The sequence below is a fragment of the Piliocolobus tephrosceles genome, chromosome 6 (assembly GCF_002776525.5).
Source record: "Piliocolobus tephrosceles isolate RC106 chromosome 6, ASM277652v3, whole genome shotgun sequence".
NCBI lineage: Eukaryota > Metazoa > Chordata > Mammalia > Primates > Cercopithecidae > Piliocolobus > Piliocolobus tephrosceles.
This window is the reverse complement of record NC_045439.1, coordinates 136,169,465-136,187,634: the sequence shown is the minus strand read 5'-3', so window position 1 is coordinate 136,187,634 and position 18,170 is coordinate 136,169,465. Positions and strand designations below refer to the sequence as shown.

Below are 18,170 nucleotides of genomic sequence, written 5' to 3'. Positions count from 1 at the left end.
GAAGGAAGGAAGGAAGGAAGGAAGGAAGGAGGGAAGGAAGGAAGGGGAGAGAGAGAGAGAGAGAAGGGAGGGAGGGAGGGAGGGAGGGAAAGGAACCACAGACATGTCCAGGTCTGGAAGGGGCTGACCAGCTCTAAGCACATCCACTTTGAACTCTGACACAGGTAATGCCAAAATGAGGCCAGGACCTGACCAAGCCAAAAAAACAGCAAAGGATCAGACGGGGTCCAATGTGTAGATCCAGTAGAGAAGAATGTCAGAAATTCTAAATACACAGTTGGACATCCTTCAGGCTTGTTTTAGATTCTTGATCCTCCTGATCTCTTTTACTATTGCCAACAATTGTCTTAAAAACACTTTTTTAAAATCAACATGTTTCTACCCTTTGCTCCGTAGCAAGGCACAAAGTCTCTTACACGGGGAGTAGAAGTGGGGGATACTTTAAAGGGGCGCCCAAAGGGTGGCAGAAGCAACTCCGTTGTGGTGATGTGGAAACGAGCTTGCCAGTGACACTCTGAGCAGACGCCTGACACCCACGATGGAGCTGGGGTTTTATACATAACATTCGTTTTGGTTTCAACACCTCTGACGCGAGAGGGCTTTCCAGGTCTTCACACCCCAGGTTGCAGCTGACCAACTTTCCACAGGATGCCAACAGACTGGGAAACAGGTTTTACCTAAAAGAAAGGGAAGGACAAGAGTCAGCCCCTTCCGGCAGAGCCCCGCACCCATTCTGACCCCTCCTGAACATCTTTATCCGTCACCCTCTCAGCCATTGAAAAGGTCACAGTCTCCAGCCACAGGACCTTTGAGGGTGCTGTCTGGAAGGCACAATCCACTCTTCCAGCAAACCCCCTCCCTCCCCTCAGCTCCCAACTAAGGATCCCTCCCCCAGCTCCCCACACAGACTCCCTAGAACATAACCTCTTTCTCCTTATATCTATCCCTCCTTGCCAGCACTTCCAGGGTGTTTACACTAGGGGTTGGAGAACTTCTTCTGTAACAATCCAGAGAGGAAATACTGTAAACTCTGCAAGTCCCGCAATCACGGTGATAACTCCTCAACCCTGCTGTGGTGGTGGAACAGCAGCCACAGCAAGAAATGCTTGGCCATGGCTGTGTTCCAGTAAAATCTTATTTATAGACACTGAAATTTGAATTGCATATTACTTTCTCTTGTCATAAAATAGTATTTTTCCTTTGGTTCTTTTTTACCATTAAAATGTGAAAATCATTCTTGGCTCCTGAGCTGTACAAAAACAGACAGCGTGCTGGATTTTGCCCCTGGGCCATAGTTTGCTTATTGCTTAGACTGGGAGCTTGAGACAAAAGCCACGTCTAAGCTTCCTTACCTTTAAACCCCAGGCCCACACCACAGTGTCAGACAACATAAGAAGTACAATAAATAAGTTTAGGCCAGGCATGGTGGCTCAAGCCTATAATCCTAGCACTTTGCGAGGCCGAGGCGGGTGGATCACATTCTGGCTAACACAGTGAAACCGCGTCTCTACTAAAAATACAAAAAATTAGCCAGGCGTGATGGTGGGCACCTGTAGTCCTAGCTACTCAGGAGGCTGAGGCAGGAGAATGGTGTAAACCCGGGAGGCAGAGCTTGCAGTGGGCCGAGATTGCGCCACTGCACTCCAGCCTGGGCGACAGAGCGAGACTCCGTCTCAAAAAATAAGTTTAAAAACTGAATCTGCGGCCAGGCGTGGTGTCTCAGGCCTATAATCCCAGCACTTTGGGAGGCCACAGCGGGTGGATCACTTGAGGTCAGGGGTTTGAGACCAGCCTGGCCAACATGGTGAAACCCTGTCTCTACTAAAAATACAAAAATTAGCCAGGTGTGGTGCCACACGCCTATAATCCCAGCTACTTAGGAGGCTAAGGCATGAGACTCACTTGAACCCGCGAGGCAGAGGTTGCAGTGAGCTGAGATAGCACCACTGTACTCCAGCCTGGGTGACAGAGAAAGACTGTCTCAAAAAAAAAAAAAAAAACTGAATCTGCTCAAGACATCATCTAAAGGGACTTTAGAAAAGGAGGGAAAATTTGACCAGTTAAAGCTGCCACCATCACCTCTTGATGTTTGATTATGGGCATTATATAATTACATGAGCAAAAATAACAAGGATTTAATAGAATTTACAAAATAATGAACTGCCTGTCATAATATTACATAATGCCAAATATATTACCATATCAGGTAGCTATTTACTAGAAGATGTAAACGTCCTATTTTTAGGAAATACATACTTAATTATTTGTAGGAAAGGGCCATGATATATATAACTTACCTTCCAATGGTTTAGTAAAAACCGTTTGTGTGCACACACACACATATATACATGGATGAATCAGAAAGCAAACAGGCAAAAAATGTTAACAGGAAAATATGAGTTAAAAGTACAAGGGAGTTCCCTACACTATTTTTATTTTTGCATGAAATTTAATTTTTTTCCACATAAAAAGTTGTTTAAAGAAAAAACATAAGCCAGGCACGGTGGGTCATGCCCGTAATCCCAGCACTTGGGGAGGTCCAGTTAGGAGAATCACTTGAACCCAGTAATTAGAGACCAGACTGGGCAACATAATGAGAGCTTGTCTCTACAAAAACTACAAAAATTAGCTGGACATGGTGGCGTGTGTCTGTAGTCCTAGCCACCCAAGAGGTTGAGTGGGACGATCACTTGAACCCAGGAGGTTGAGGCTACAGTGAGCCAATATCTTGCCACTGCACTCCAGCCTGGGTGACAGAGCAAGATCATCTTTAAAAAAAAACCCTACTCAACAGACTAGAGAAAGAGAAAAATCTCCAGCAAGCCATGTCCAAGTTGTACAGGAGTCTGGCTTTCTTACACTGATCCCCTGGCCCCTTCTGTGGGCTGGGAAGTCGGGGGAGCTATCCTCTCAAATCAACATCTTGAAGCCCAAGCACTCATACCCCCCACTGCAAAGAGGAAGGGACTAAGGACCCCCAATGTTAAGGCTCCTACCAGGTCTGACTCCACCATCAGGCCTTCCACTGCCTCTTGCTGCAAGGTCAAAGTCGAGGATGAGGGGTGGGGGCACAGGAACTGAGGAGGAGCAGTGAAGATTCCAAAGACCAAGAATCAGAGCAGAGGGCAGGGACCTGATCACCATAGCTGTGCCAGAGCAGATCTGGCCACAGCAGTCCTGTGGACTCTGGAGAAAGCAGCCGGCACAATCAACGCAGATGCAAACTCTGTACCACTGCCATTGTGAAATTCACCTCCGTGAGTGTCTGGGCATCCCACGGAACTGCTCTGAATCTTATGGGGATCCCCTATCAGGCTGTTTGCCCTCGCCTCACCCTCAGGTTGTACTTAAGAAACGCCATGTACTTAAGAAACGCCCACACGTACACAAGGTAGGGAGCCACACTGCTCATTGCAGAATCCTTCACGCTCCTCCACGGGGAGAAGTCCACCCGCACATGCCAGCGCCTGCCCAGGTCAGGCCTGGCCACTGGCTCTCTGGGTCTCTCCAGGAGATGGTAGAGCCATACCCCAAGTTTCAGCCATGTAGTTGGCTGGGCCTTCAGGCTCTCTGGGGTGACTGGGACTCAGGAACAATACTCCAGGGATAGTGGAGGGAACAGGCTGTCTCCAGAGGTGGCTGGTTGTAAAGTCCTGGCTCTCTCAATGTCATCTAGCTGTTTCCCTGTGGCCATCTATGGGCCAGAAGCTTTGGGGCTCCCCCGAGGAGTGGCTTGGGGGGCAGAGGCTCAAAGCTGCCACTCACCCAACATCCCTATGCTGGCTCAAACGTCCCTGTGCCTGCACCTGCTGTTACTTCTCCCTGGAATGCCTTCACTACTCCCTGCACGTTGAGCCACCTTGGGCTCACTTCCTGGTCCTCTCAAACTCGTAAGTTTCACCTCCTCTGGGAAGAACTTATTGCCCCCTTCCTGGCTGCCCACAGCACCTGTTCCTTCCTCTGTGAGAGCCAGGTGGTCTTAGAAGTGGCCATGCTTGGCCAGGCGCAGTGGCTCACACCTGTAATCCCAGCATTTCAGGAGGCCAAGGCGGGCAGATCACTTGATGTCAGGAGTTCAAGACCAGCCTGACCAACATGGTGATACCCCATTTCTATTAAAAATACAAAAATTAGCTGGGCGTGGTAGCGGGCACCTATAATCCCAGCTATTCAGGAGGCTGAGGCAGGAGAATCACTTGAGCCCGGGAGGCAGAGGTTGCAATGAGCCAAGATCGTGCCACCGCACTCCAGCCTGGGCAACAAGAGTGAGACTCCGTCTCAAAAAAAAAAAAAAAAAAAAGTGGCCATGCTCCTGCTGTCTCCCACTCTCAACACAGGCCCTTTGAGGGCAAGGCCAGGCTTACCTAGCCTGTACTCATGGTGAAGGGAATTATCAGGCTCACCAACTAGACACGCTCTAGATGACAAGCAGAGATTCCAAAAGGCCTCTCTCAGCCCCACTTCTCATTCCCCAGAACTGCCAAACTGCTAGTGACATTTCATCATTAAGGTAAGTCAGAAAGAGTCAATGCCGACCACCACCCCTACCAAAATCTCTAGGAAGTGAAGGCATATTTAGCTGCCACGGCCCAGGCTTGTTCAGATTTCCCACTGTGCTATAGGATGACACTGGGTTACAACCATCCCACACAAGGAGACTGACATGTCCCAACTTGCATCTGGCCCACGTTTTATAAGAAGCTTGTCTGACAGGTGAAATAGCTGTCAACACAGGAGCACTTTCGCAGCACCTGTCAGTGGCGTCCAGCAGTGGTCCAGCTAACCCCTCTGTGCAGCCGGCAAGGACACCCTGGGAAGAGGACGCAGCAGCCCCACGAGTGAACAACGGAGAAGCCGGAGGGAGGAGGCCTGGCCTGTCTGTGAGTATGTCTGAGACAGAGAGACATGGGGACACCACCACCATGTGTCAGGGACGCCTTTGGCAGTTCTACTGCTTCCATCCAGGGACACACAAGAAAAGAACATCTGAAAAACATGGCTTGCTTTTGCAAAAGCATTGATACTTAGGATGATTTGTGTTGTTCGTCCGTCTTTCCTTCCTTCCTTCCTTCCTTCCTTGGTTCCCTCCTTTCTTTTTCTTTCTTTCCCTTTCCTCTTTGTTTGTTTGTTTGATCAGATTCCTGTTCACATAGGCTCCATCCTTGTAGACATAAGACATAAGAATTTTTAAGGTGCCCTGGCTTTGAGCGAGACACCTTAAATGAAAACTGCCCGCAGGCTGCCAATACTGCTTTCCAAAGAAACAAAAATTCTCCGTGCAATGCCCATTTTTAACACATACGCTCTGCATTCTGCAAGGAAGAGGACTGGCAGAGGTTTATTCAAACTGGTCTGGGGATGGCTTCCGATGCTGTTTCAGATAGTTACCCTGCAAGTCACTGGCTCCTCTCCGGTTCCTTCCAGGCCTCAGAAGCTCATGATGCCCATTGTTTCCATACCCACCGCCCAGGCAGCTGTCCATCTGTCGATGCTCCTAACAGTTCACCCTCAGAAGACCACGAGGAAGCATGGGGTGTCCAGCCATTCAGAGGTCCTCAGTAAGCAGAAGTAGCTGCAGGAAGTCACTGCCTTAAGTGTGTTTAACAACTGCCATGAGGGCATCCATGGGGACTCAGAGCTCCCGGGTAGCAAGCCAGGTCTGTTTTCCCATACTCTCTGCCTACCCTGCAGAGGCCTCATGCTGCAAACCACACAAAAATGCCCTTGGTTTCCAAGACAAGACACCAGCCAAAGCCCTCAGCACTACAGCGGAAATCTCATGGGTTTCTAATTATACTCCCGAAGGAAGCCCTACCCACAAGAGGGTGGGAAGCAGGGATTTCTAGAATGCACGTCCACACACCCCACGGGGCCACATCTTTTCCACATATAAGAAGCGGGGACAGGGACCTCCCTCTTGGCAGGGAGGCAGGGCTGGAGGAGCAGCGCGTTCTCCCAGCAGTGTGCCTCTGGGCTGCGCCTGTCACAGCTGCTGGGCCACCTGCCACACACACGGGAGGAAGAGCCCACATCTCTCTCGTCCTGGGGGATAACAAAGTCTCCTGTAATAAACCGGGAATGCAGAGAGGCCCAGCGCATCCACACAACTGCACACTATGCAACAAAGCTCAAAACACATGCAGCGGAAACCCAAATGCCTCTTGAAAGATAGAACCATTTCAAAACCCCAGGGCACTCTTAGACTCCAGTTAGCTATCATTTCTCCTTTCTAATTAGCCTTTTTAAGTACAGAGTTAGAGACTCATTTCTACAGAACTCCTCCCTCCCTCCCCAAACTCTGGCCCTACACACTTGAGGTCTTATCTCCTATCCTGCCTGTGTTCTTATTTCTCCTTCATTTCCTACCTGGCTGAAAACTTTGAGAAAAAAAAAAAAAAAAAAAATCCTGGCTGATAGGTAAAGGCTCTAGGTCACAAGATGTTATCAGAGAGTTACCTGGGAAAGAATAAGAAGCAGGTTATTCTGCCTTACTGCCCTGGTGCCAAAAACATGATTTTCCTCTTTCCACTCAATCATAAAAAACCCAAAGTCATGATTCATCTGATTTAAATGTAGTCTGTTTCCTAGAGAGAACTGAAACATTTGGTTGAGTTATGTCTAAATGGGAAGAACAAGAACCTGTGAACAGATTAGCAATGTGCAGACAAAGAAGTTCACAAAAACATTAATCCAAACATGCAACGTCCTAAACTCTTTGTTCTTTCACACCTATTGACCTGAAAAGTTGTTCATGATTCATTGTTTGGGTAGAAAAACATGCCAAAACAGCGTGTATAATACAGTCTTATTTCTACAAAAAAGAAAGTTCCACATATATGTCCTCACACACACTCTAGTGGTTACTGGTAAGTAGTGAGATGATAGGTAATTATATCTTTCCTGTTTATTATCTGTATTTTCTACAGCTTAACATTACCTCTGTAATAAGAAAAGCCAGCACTACTTAGTCTTTCTAAACAGTCAGTCATCTTTAGGCCTGAGGACTGCAGTGGGCTTGTGTCTAGTGACTCACCTCCAAGTTCACTCACATTCTGGTTTTATTTCAACCACAAACAGCACAAACTTTCCAAGAAAGGAAAGCAGAAAAGGCAAAAGAAGAGATAAAACGTTTAAGGACTTGGGAGCAGGGACAGGGACTCTTCTTAGTCCCAGATGACATATCTACACAGAAAACCCAAAGATTCCACATTTATCCTACAAGAATTAATAAAAGTTTAGCAAGGTTGCTGGATTTTTGTTAAAAAATCAGTATCTTTTAAAAATAACTGCAATAAACAAAAACTTTAAAGATAATATTTTTTAAGAGATGTCAGAGACAAAGTCATGAATCATGAGGTGGCGGCTTGCAGAGAAATCTGCTTTTGACACTGTCCCCAGAATGACAGCAGAGAGAACCTGGCAGCCCCAGAAGCAGAAACCCAGGCATGGAGATTGATCGGTGGGGCAAAGGGGTTCTTTAAGGCTGATGGTCTGGAGCGGGAAACTAATACAAAGGGATCTGCAGGGTCCGGAGTTTCTGCCTAGAATAGGGGCAGAGGAGACACCACTAAGGTGCTTCGGGGAGCTAACACTTCCTGTATTGAAAACCACCAAGTGTTGGCCAGGTGCCATGGCTCACACCTGTAATCCCAGCACTTTGGGAGGCCAAGGTGGGTGGATCACGAGGTGAAGAGATTGAGACCATCTTGGCCAACATGGTAAAACCCCATCACCACTAAAAATACAAAAAATTAGCTGGGCATGGTGGCACATGCCTGTAGTCACAGCTACTCAGGAGGCTGAGGCAGGAGAATTGCTTGAACCCGAGAGGCGGAGGTTGCGGTGAGCCAAGACAGTGCCACTGCACTCTGGCCTGGGCGACAGGGAAAGATTCCATCTCAAAAAAAAAAAACAAAACCACCAAGTGTTGACGGGTCCCGCCTATTGCTGTGTCAGATAGAGATGGAATGCACATCTTTAAAGTGGCCAACGAAAATGACCCAGAGCATGCCTGGAGACCAGGGGTCTCACTTACTTTTGCTCTTGCAACACGCCAGCCAGCAAGCCAACCTGGACTTTCAAAACACAAGCTTGGACTTGTCTGTTAACTTTAAGACCCACCAGGTGGTTTACCTTTAGTAGTTAGTTTGTTTCACAGCCAGCATATGGCACTCATTGTCAGCCTAGAAAAGGAACTCACTCCATTGTTTGAAGAACTGAGACAAGCTGTGGAAGTTTCTTAATCTGACACTGGTTTCAATGTGTGCCTTATCTTCATCATACCAGACACAATGTCAATCCAGCAACCAGGCCACAATAATACAGATGTCTATGCCCTCAGGGAAGGCCCCTTTTCCCACCTTCTAGGAAACAGTCTATAAAGAGAATTTCTGAGCAGATTGATTGTTATATTTCTTTGTTTAGGGTCTTCTCTTATTTAGTGGGATGTGGAGATACCACAAAAATCGTTCCATCTATCATGGTTCCCATGGAGTTAGCTCAGTCACCAAAGATTGATGAGATGCTGTTCAGTGGCTCAGAATCAAAACACTACATTGATCCACTTGAACCATTAAATGCTCCCTATTGTACAATATTCCCAGCCCTGCAGGAGGAAGTGTACTCTTGACTGTGAATAGTGATGAGGACATGGTTTTCTTCACATTATGTTTTACTTCTTTGTATTGAGTGTGAGACAGATAAAATGGCTTAGCGATAAAATCAATAGAGTCACTAACTTTCCTATGTACACAGTCATCCCTTGGTATCCTCAGAGAATTGGTTCCAAGACCTCCTGCAAAGACCAAAATCCACAGATGCTCAAGTCTTTCATATAAAATGGTATAGTATTTGCATGTATCCTATGCACATTCTCTAGTATACTTTAAATCATCTCTAGATTATTCCTAATACCTAATACAATGTAAACACAAGGTAAATAGTTGTTATACTATATTGTTTTTTGGATTTGCATTATTTTCACTGTTGTATTGTTTTTTTCCCAAAATCTTGCTCTGTTGCCCAGGCTGGAGTGCAGTGGCATGCTCACGGCTCACTGCAGCCTTGACCTCCCAGGCTCCAGTGATCCTCCCACCTCAGTCTCCCAAGTAGCTGGGACTACAGGCATGCACCACCATGCCTGGCTAATTTTTGCATTATTTTTTTGTGTAGAGGTGGGGTTTCACTATGTGGTCCAGGCTGGTCTCAAATTCCAGAGCTCAAGAGATCTGCACTCCTCGGCCTCTCAAAGTACTGAGACTACAAGCATGAGCCACCATGCCCAATCCCAAATATTTTCAATTTGTGGTTGGTTGAGCCTGCAGATGTGGAACCCTCAGGTACAGAGGGCTAACTGTGCATTATTTTGTGGTATGGATAAATATTACCAATTGATTTGATTATTTTCAAAGGGTGCTGCCCTTTACCTAACATGCAAATTACAGCTAAGGGGACTTTTCTCCCATTCTGCTATCCATAACCAATCCGTTTTAATGTTTTCAAGTTCTTCATAAGATTTAGGTGTGATTCACTAACAAACTCAGCTTCCAAACCCAGTATGTATGTAAATGTGATAATAGTCTTTTTTGCAGATATGAGTATAAATAAAATAGTACTTTAAAGTAAAAACTTTACATATCAAAATGTAAAACACCTGTAAGAATATATCTAATAAAAATGTATAAAACATTTATACATAAATTTTTGAAAGTATTGAAAAACATTTTTTAAAATACCTAATAAATGGAAAATCCATTCCCTATTCATGGACTGGAAAAGTCAACGTAAAAGTGCTGATTCTCCCTAAATTGATCTACAGGCAATGCAGTTCCAATCAAAATCCCAAACATTTGTCTTGTTGAATCTGACAACTGATTTATGCAGAAGGGCCAAGGACCACCAAGGCTGTGCTGAGGCACACAGGTGTGGAAGGCTCGCCTTCCCGGACATGCAGAAGCCACGGAATCTGGGGAGCCCAGACAGGGACCAGCCTGCATTTCTATTCCACTTTTACTACTAATTGGGACTTTGGTCAAGCAATGCCCCTTCTCTGGATCTTCAAGCCCTCGTCTCAAAACTATGCTCATCTTCACCTCTTCCATTAAGAAGCTCACATATTCAAAGTACACCTCAAAATGATCTGAAAACCCACACTACAATCCTAAAGTCACAAAGTCATCTGCCTTTGGAGCTCATCGGTAAACTCCATCCAAGCAGGAATGCCACCCACCCAGTCACCCACATCCTCAGCTATTGACATAAGTGAGGCTGAAAGATAAGTTTCTGTTTGGGTGCCTGGTGTGTGGCACACATGGCTGCTTGGGCCGGACCCCCACAGCCAGTGGACATCTAGCTTGTTGTCTGAAGCACAATCCTCCTTTTCCTTCTTTAAAGGTAACTTTGTGTTCTCATTTGGGAAAAGCAATAAATAAGCAATTCTCTGCTGGGTTTCCAGGTGCAGTGTGTTCTAGGAAGGGATCTGATATGGTTTGGCTGTGTCTCCACCCAAATCTCATCTGGAATTGTAGCTCCCACAACTCCCACGTGTTGTGGGAGGGACCTGGTAGGTAATTGAATCATGGGGGTGGGTCTTCCCGTGCTGCTGTAGTCCTGACAGTGCATAAGTCTCAAAAGATCTGATGGTTTTATAAGGGGGAATTCCCCTTCACAAGCTCTCTTGCCTGCCATCATCCATGTAAGATGCGACTTTGCTACTCCTTACCTTCCACCATGATTGTGAGGCCTCTGCAGCCATGTGGAAATCTGAGTCAATTAAACTTCTCCTTATAAATTACCTAGTCCCAGGTATGTCTTTATTAGCAGCACGAAAATGGACTAATACAAGATCAGAGCAGGTCTCTCTCTGGACCCAACACTTAACCAAACACCCCAGGACCCAACACTTAACCAAAAAACAAGAACACATGGACATCATGCCTGACCTTGAGGTCCCACCAACCCACTGCCCCAAGCCCAGGAGGAAGCCTCTGTCTCCACCCTGTACCTGTATTTGATGTCGAATACTGTGGAGTCCTCATCCTCATCATCCTCTTCATTTAGTGGCGCCATTTCCACTCGCTCAGCTGGAGTGGTGATGATATCATACTTGCGGGTCTTCTTTAACCTCTTTCCTGACCTGCAGGAGAAGCAGCACATGCATGAGAACACAGCTGGGAGAGAAAGAGTCATTGGGCCCAAGCCCCAGAGGACCTGACAGCAACTTAGCAGCTGGTGTTAAGTCAGGTTTCCTTCCTCTGTCTGAGAGCATGAAGATCTGACAGAAGGCAAACCACGCTGCTGCCTCCAGCCTGGCTGCTGAGACCACTCCCAGCAGATTCGGTGAACACCCTGCTAACCCACTTACGATCATGGGACCTCAAGTGAGTGACTGGCCTTGCTAACCCTTAAAGCAGAGGTCCCTGGCCTGAGCACTAAAAACTCAGTAAGCAAGATAAAGAATACACAAATTATATATATATATATATATATATATATTTTTTTTTTTTTTTTTTTTTTTTTTTTTTTGAGACAGAGTCTTACTCTGTCTCCCAGGCTTGAGTGCAGTGGCATGATCTCGGCTCACTGCAAGTTCCGCCTCCCAGGTTCACGCCATTCTCCTTCCTCAGCGTCCCAAGTCCCAGGCACCCGCCACCATACCCAGCTAATTTTTTTTTGTATTTTTCATAGAGAAGGAGTTTCGCTGTGTTAGCCAGGATGGTCTCGATCTCCTGACCTCGTGATCCACCCGCCTCGCCCTCCCAAAGTGCTAGGATCACAGGCGTGAGCCACGGCACCCAGCCACAAACGCAGTATTTTAAGAAGGCAAAATTCATGCTTTTAAAAAAAACACCAAAGATCAAGATGTCCAATGAGGACCAGGTTTGTCACAGCCTGATGCTTGAGGATGCCACCCTACAGGCCAGCCAGGGGAGAGCTGGGTCAGAAACGGGCTGCTCTGTGCTTGTGTGATCAGGGGCAAGTCAGTTCACCTCCCTGAGCTTCCATTCCCTCACAAACCACATTGGATAGGAAAAGTCTTCCTCACAGGTGAGGGAGAACTGCATGAGATGATGCAGTTATGCCTGCACACAGCAGGCTCCTGGCAAAAGTCACTATTAGGGATGATAAAGAGGAGTTAAATACACTACATCATTTCTCCTAGGTCAAGCGCTTGTGAAAATGAGGCAATTTTGTTTCCATCATGAGGATTCATGAGGAAAATGGTTACAACACTACAGTGTTCTGGTTTTGTTTCCTTGTTTTGTTTTGCGTTTTAAAGACAGGTTCTCGGCTGGGTGTGGTGGCTCACACCTGTAATCCTAGCACTTTGGGAGGCCAAGGCAGGCGGATCACGAGGTCAGGAGATCGAGACCATCCTGGCTAATATGGTGAAACCCCGTCTCTACTAAAAATACAAAAATTAGCTGGTCATGGTGGCAAGCGCCTGCAGTCCCAGCTACTCAGGAGGCGCGGCAGGAGAATCGCTTGAGCCGGGAGGCAGAGGTTGCAGTGAGCTGAGTTCGCACCACTGCACTGCAGTCGGAGACAGAATGAGACTCCGTCTCAAAATAAAATAAAGTAAAATAAAGACAAGGTCGTATTCTATCACCTAGGCTGGAATGCAGTGTTGCAATCATAGTTCACTATAGCCTCAACCTCCCAGGCTTAAGCAATCCTTTCACCTCAGCTTCCTGAGAAGCTGGGACTACAGGTGCATGCCTCCAAACCTGGCTGGATTTTTTTTTTCTATCTGTAGTAGAAATGAGGTCTTGTTATGTTGCCCAGGCTGGTCTCGCACTCCTGAACTCAAGTGATCCTCCCGCCTCAGCCTCTCAGAGTGCTAGGATGACAGGCATGGGCCACCAGGCCAGACCTAACACTATGTTTTTACCTTTAGGATGGTAGAGAGTCACCGTGGGCTGCAGGGAAAGCACTGACACAAGCCACTTCAGCCTCTAGCCTAAGACTCTCTGCACAAAGGCTGCGATATGTATCAGAACATGGCTGGAAGGTCTAGGATACCACTGGGAATAACACTATTAGTGTGATGACTAACGTTCTTTGTGTTTGTTCCTCCACTCTCTTGAACTTTTTCCTAATTGCTTTGTATTCACTAATGTCCCTCCTTTTTCAGAATATTTAATACTGTCTATGAGAAACCAGCCAACCCAGAAAGTCATGAACGGGGCACTGAAGAATCAGGTTCCCTACACATTCTTCTTGCTGACTGTAAGCTATTCCTGAGTGGAGACCACATCAAAGACACATGCGAGATCTCTTTGTCTTCAGCACAGAGAAACTCTCCAGTAAGTTGGCAAAATGAATGAAAACAGAACTTCACTTTCAGGTTTTCTAAAAATTTCTTAGCAACAGCAACTTGGTCTTGTCTTAACTGATACGATTTACCAAAAACATGGTTTACCAAAGTGTCACATCATGTCTTTGGCATAAAGCAACCTACACAACCCATAGCACCCACTTCTCATGTTTCCTTATGTCAAGAAAAGGAGTAGGATTTTGGAAGAGGGGGAAAAATCAGCTGTAAAGTCTGATGACACCCAAGCCTCATCACACAGCATTTCTCCTCTCTGCTTTCATCACAGGTGCACACACACACACACATGCACAAGCATGGGTGTGAATCTACCTGGATTCTGAACACAGGATAAAACATGGTGCAAATGCCAAGCCTGGTGGTAAGACGATAAACCAAAGGGGCATACAGCCAGTCACCTTGCCAGTAGCCTTGGGACAACAGTATTTAGGAAGCAAGCTTTGTGTGGGACTTAAATGCTAACTTTATAAACAGTTGGATTCACATTCTCTCCCCCAAGAGATTCTTCTCTCCACCTCCCTCCAAAGGAGTAAAATAAATCTCTGCATTCTGCCCTGGATGACTTATGATCCCGGACCAATTCCATCTCAACACTGGAAGGGGGAAATTTAAGCCCAGAAGTGGATCCAAATGCCACAAGCAATCCAAGACAAAACCACAAGAAAAACCACCCATCCTCAAACCTCTGAGTCTAGGGTCAAACTCCCTATCTACACGCCTTTCTCAGGAAGACAGCCCTAAATCTCTGTCCGGACAAGTTGCGGCTATCTGGCAGGAAAGCTTGGCTTCTGCAAAGGGGCAAGGCTGGACTGTCCATTTCTGACACGCAGCTGAACAAGCATCTGGAACAGTAGAAAAGGAAATGTCCTGCAAACCCAAGGACATGAGAAAGTCCCCTGTGGACCTTCAAAAGAACACACCCAGATGGCTTCAGGCTGAGGAGTCATAGTCATGTTTGTGACTCTTTTTTCAGGCATCGCAAAGCCCAGAAAATGCAAAATCGGATTTGCAAACCTCATTGCATACTTGGAACTTGATGCCTCATGTAGTCATTGGCCCTGGGGCAGGACTGATGGCTGACCCTGGGAGAAGGCTCTGGAGGCTCTGACTTCAGCCCTGGCCCTGCCTTGTGGGAGTGAATCCCCGGAACCTATAAAATCACCTTCCTTCTCTATAATCTTATTGTTCATGTATAGAGTCTTACAATAAGAACATTAGCCTGCTGAGCTAAAATAAGGCCCTTGAACACCAACCCATGGGAGAAGGAAGAAAAACTACACTAGCATCTAGAACACTGTGGCCCATGATGCTTTAATGCCAGCCTCTGCAGCCAAGCAACCCCAGAAAATAAAAAATCCCAAGATTATATACCAAAGGTGTGATGGCTAATGCTCTGTGACAACTTGAGTGGGCCACAGGGTGCCCAGACGTTTGGTCACACTGTCTGCGAGGATGGCCCTAGATGAGATTAACAGTGGAATCAACGGGCTCTGAGTACAACAGATGGCCCTCCCTAATGTGGAGGTGGGCCCCATCCACGCAGCTGAAGGCTTGAATAGTATAAAAAAACAGAGCCTTCCCTCAGGGAGTAGGAGAACACCTCCTGTCTAACTGCCTTCCAATTCGGACATCAGTTTTTTCCTGCCTTGGGACACAAACTGAAACATCGGCTCTTTGTGATTCTGCACCTTGTCTGCATTTAGGCTGGACCTTATACCACCAGCCCTCCTGGGTCTCCAGCTTACAGATGGCAGATGCCGGAACCTGTCAGCCTCCATAATCACATCAGTTGATTCCTTACAATAAGCCTCTCTCTCTCTCTCTCTCTGTCTCTCTCTCTCTTTCCCTCCCTCCTCTCTCTCTCTCTGTCTCTCCACACACACACACACACACACACACACACACACCCCCATTGATTCTGTTTCCCTGAAGAATCCAAATAAAAAAGGCTATTAGCAAGAGTCCTCATGTATGCTTCAAATGCCAGTTTTGACATAATGAGCTGAAGAAATTACATTTCAAACAAACAACTCTGAAACACAACTCTCTTTACAAAAGAAGAGCAATTTCTGCTGTTTCCACTGCTGGGTGTGTTAATAGGGATAAAACTGAGACTTCTGAGAAGTTTAAAGACATTGAGACACGTTCCCAGCTGAGGTGCACCGGCTGTGTTGACAAGGGTCTCTGTGGATGGTGGGCAGGAAACCTCACAGCGTATAAATGGAGTTGGGGGTACAGGGACAGGGCAGTGGGAGTGGGGGTGCGGGAAATCTTCACACTTTTTTTTTTTTTTTTTTTTTTTGAGACAGAGTCTCACTCTGTAGCACAGGCTGGAGTACAGTGGCACAATCTTGGCTAACTGCAACCTCCACCTCCGAGGTTCAAGCAATTCTCCCTGCCTCAGCCTCTGGAGCAGCTGGGATTACAGGCACCTGACACCATGCCCAGCTAATGTTTGGACTTTTAGTAGAGATGGGATTTCGCCATGTAGGCCAAACTGGTCTGAAACTCCTGACCTCAGGTGATCTGCGGCCTCGGCCTCCCAAAGTGCTGGGATTACAGGCATGAGCCACCATGCCCAGCACATTTCTCAAATTAAAAGAACTCTTCCTTTACTAACTGTGCACCAGTCAGAAGCCGGGAAATTTAGGAACAGAGCCAATCAGCATTTTCCACATACCTTGAGATCCACAAGCCTGTCTGAAGAGTGGGCTCACAGAACAGTGCAGTTCTGCCTCACAGAGAGAGAACGTGAGAAAATGGGAAAATAAAGTGCATTCGAAGCCTAAAAAACCTAATCAAGTCTGGCTCTTCTCTAAGTATAAATTCTTTAACATGTCTTGTTAAATAATAGTCCATAAGGCTGGACACAGTGGCTCACGCCTGTAGTCCCTGCTACTTGGGAGGCTGAGGCAGAAGAATCACTTGAACCCAGTAGACGGAGGTTGCAGCAAGTCGAGATCTCGCCACCACACTCCAGCCTGGGTGACAGAGTGAGAGCCTGACTCAAAATAATAATAATAGTCCCTAAAAGTTGAATTTTTCCTGGGTGCCAGCCAAGCAATTTAAATTTGTGATCAAATGCAAAACATCTAAAGCACCCTGCAAGGCACGTGCTGCTGGTATCCCTGTCTTACAACTGAGGAGACTGAGGCTCAGGGAAGTCGACTTACCCATAGCCATGTAGCTAATTAGTGGCAGAGCCGGGGTTTGAAGCAGGCAGTCCAGTGACCAGAAGACTTGCAGTGGGGCTTCCTTCCCACATGGGTGAGTGAAGGTGCCACACAACTACCCAGGGTCTGAAATGTGCTGCGGAGATAGGCTGCATGGGGCTTGAGAGTATAGACTATGGAAGCAACTCAGGAAAATCACAGGGCATAGCGAGCACATATGACCCTTTAGAGGGCCGGGGGTGCTCCAGCTCAGACCTCCCCAATAGGTCGCCTTGAGCCATCCCTGGCATGCCCTGCTCTGTCACTCCCACTCACTTATACAAGAGCCCCACTCCACGTGACACCAGACTTCGCGGCCACTTGACTTCAGCACTAGAAAACTCTTTGCCCTCCCTCATCACACTTTCTGGAACAGGTCACTTTGCACAGCTCACATTTTCATATTCCACACTGATCTGGACACACTTCTAATAAACCCTTTCTAAACTGTGACTCCCGCAGGAGGTGTGCTGGTTTGCAGCCAGCCCACAACCACTTCCTCCCTCCTTTTGGCATCTATATCCTCTGTGCCCTGGGTGAAGTCCCCTCCCACATGGGCCTGGCCACACCGCCAGTTCCAGGAGTGGACGTGAGCCTGGAGCCTGAGCCAATCCAGGTATTGCCATCCCCAGGCCATGGCAATGGCAGGAGAGCAGGGCAGTGGGGAGGGGAAGGCACGACCAACCCGAGCCAATGACTCTCTGCTGTGAAGGCTGGAACAGGGGAGGTGGGTGCCCCTCCCACTAGCCTTGAGGCCCAGATGACATAAGCCATCATGCCACCATCTAGAAACAGAAAATAAAGGCAATATGGTGGAGAGCAGATTGGAAGGAGAGAGACCAAGTCCTAAATTGACTACTAAGCCAGCTCTCCTTAAAAACTACAAACTCTCTTCTTCACCAAAGCCAGCTGGGGCCGGGTTTTCTGTCACACATAACCTAGCAAACCTTAACTGCCTCGAGGTCTCAGGGAAGGCACTGCATGAAGGGAAACCACCACTGTAATCACAACACCTTCTTGGGGCTTTTTCCATATTTTAATAGTTAGCCTTCCACACGTAAGTATAATTTTCCTATATCCTCAAGCCTGTTTAAGCCCCAGGACTCTGCCCCTTAGAGAAACAATGAACCATACACACAGAAGCAGAGTGATTTTTTTGCTTAGGGCTACCTATGAGCAGGCTTTCAATGAGGACAAACTCCCGGCGACCGCGCCTCCCAGAACTGCCATGAGCCTGAGGCGAAGGCAGAGACTACATGGCTGTGATGAAGCTGAAGTCCCCTGGGTCCCTTTGCGGGCAGTGGGCCAACCGTGGGAACAGGACCCTCATCTTACCTAGAGACACACGCAGCTCAAGGACAAAGCGCCTGGTTCTAGAAAGAGCCCAGGTTTGCAATCAGACTTGGGTTTGCAGCCTGGTGCCCCCACGTCCAGAGCCTGTCCCCTCAGCTGTGTACTGGGTGGTGTTGGGGGCCAGTGAGACGGCAGCCTACGAGGGCAGCCCAGCTAGCACTCCCCATCGAAAAAGGAACTTCGGGAAATAAAGAAGTGAAAAGACACTGCTGACCCATCTTCCACAGTGGGAATCTTTCTTTTCTGAGACAGGCTATTATTAACCAGGAGGC

At 47.2% G+C, this 18,170-nt stretch overlaps 1 protein-coding gene across 1 annotated transcript in view; it reads right to left on the bottom strand.

The window, feature by feature from the left end:
• Positions 1 to 6: 6 nt before the first annotated feature.
• Positions 7 to 18,170, bottom strand: part of FAM174B (family with sequence similarity 174 member B) — a 37,383-nt gene continuing 19,219 nt past the window's right edge. Inside the window, exons 2-3 of the mRNA XM_023220889.2 lie at positions 11,003 to 11,134; positions 7 to 677 (exon numbers count right to left, since the gene is read on the bottom strand). Coding sequence (XP_023076657.1) covers positions 674 to 677; positions 11,003 to 11,134 — 136 coding nt within the window. The 3' untranslated portion in view covers positions 7 to 673. The remainder of the gene's footprint in view (positions 678 to 11,002; positions 11,135 to 18,170) is intronic.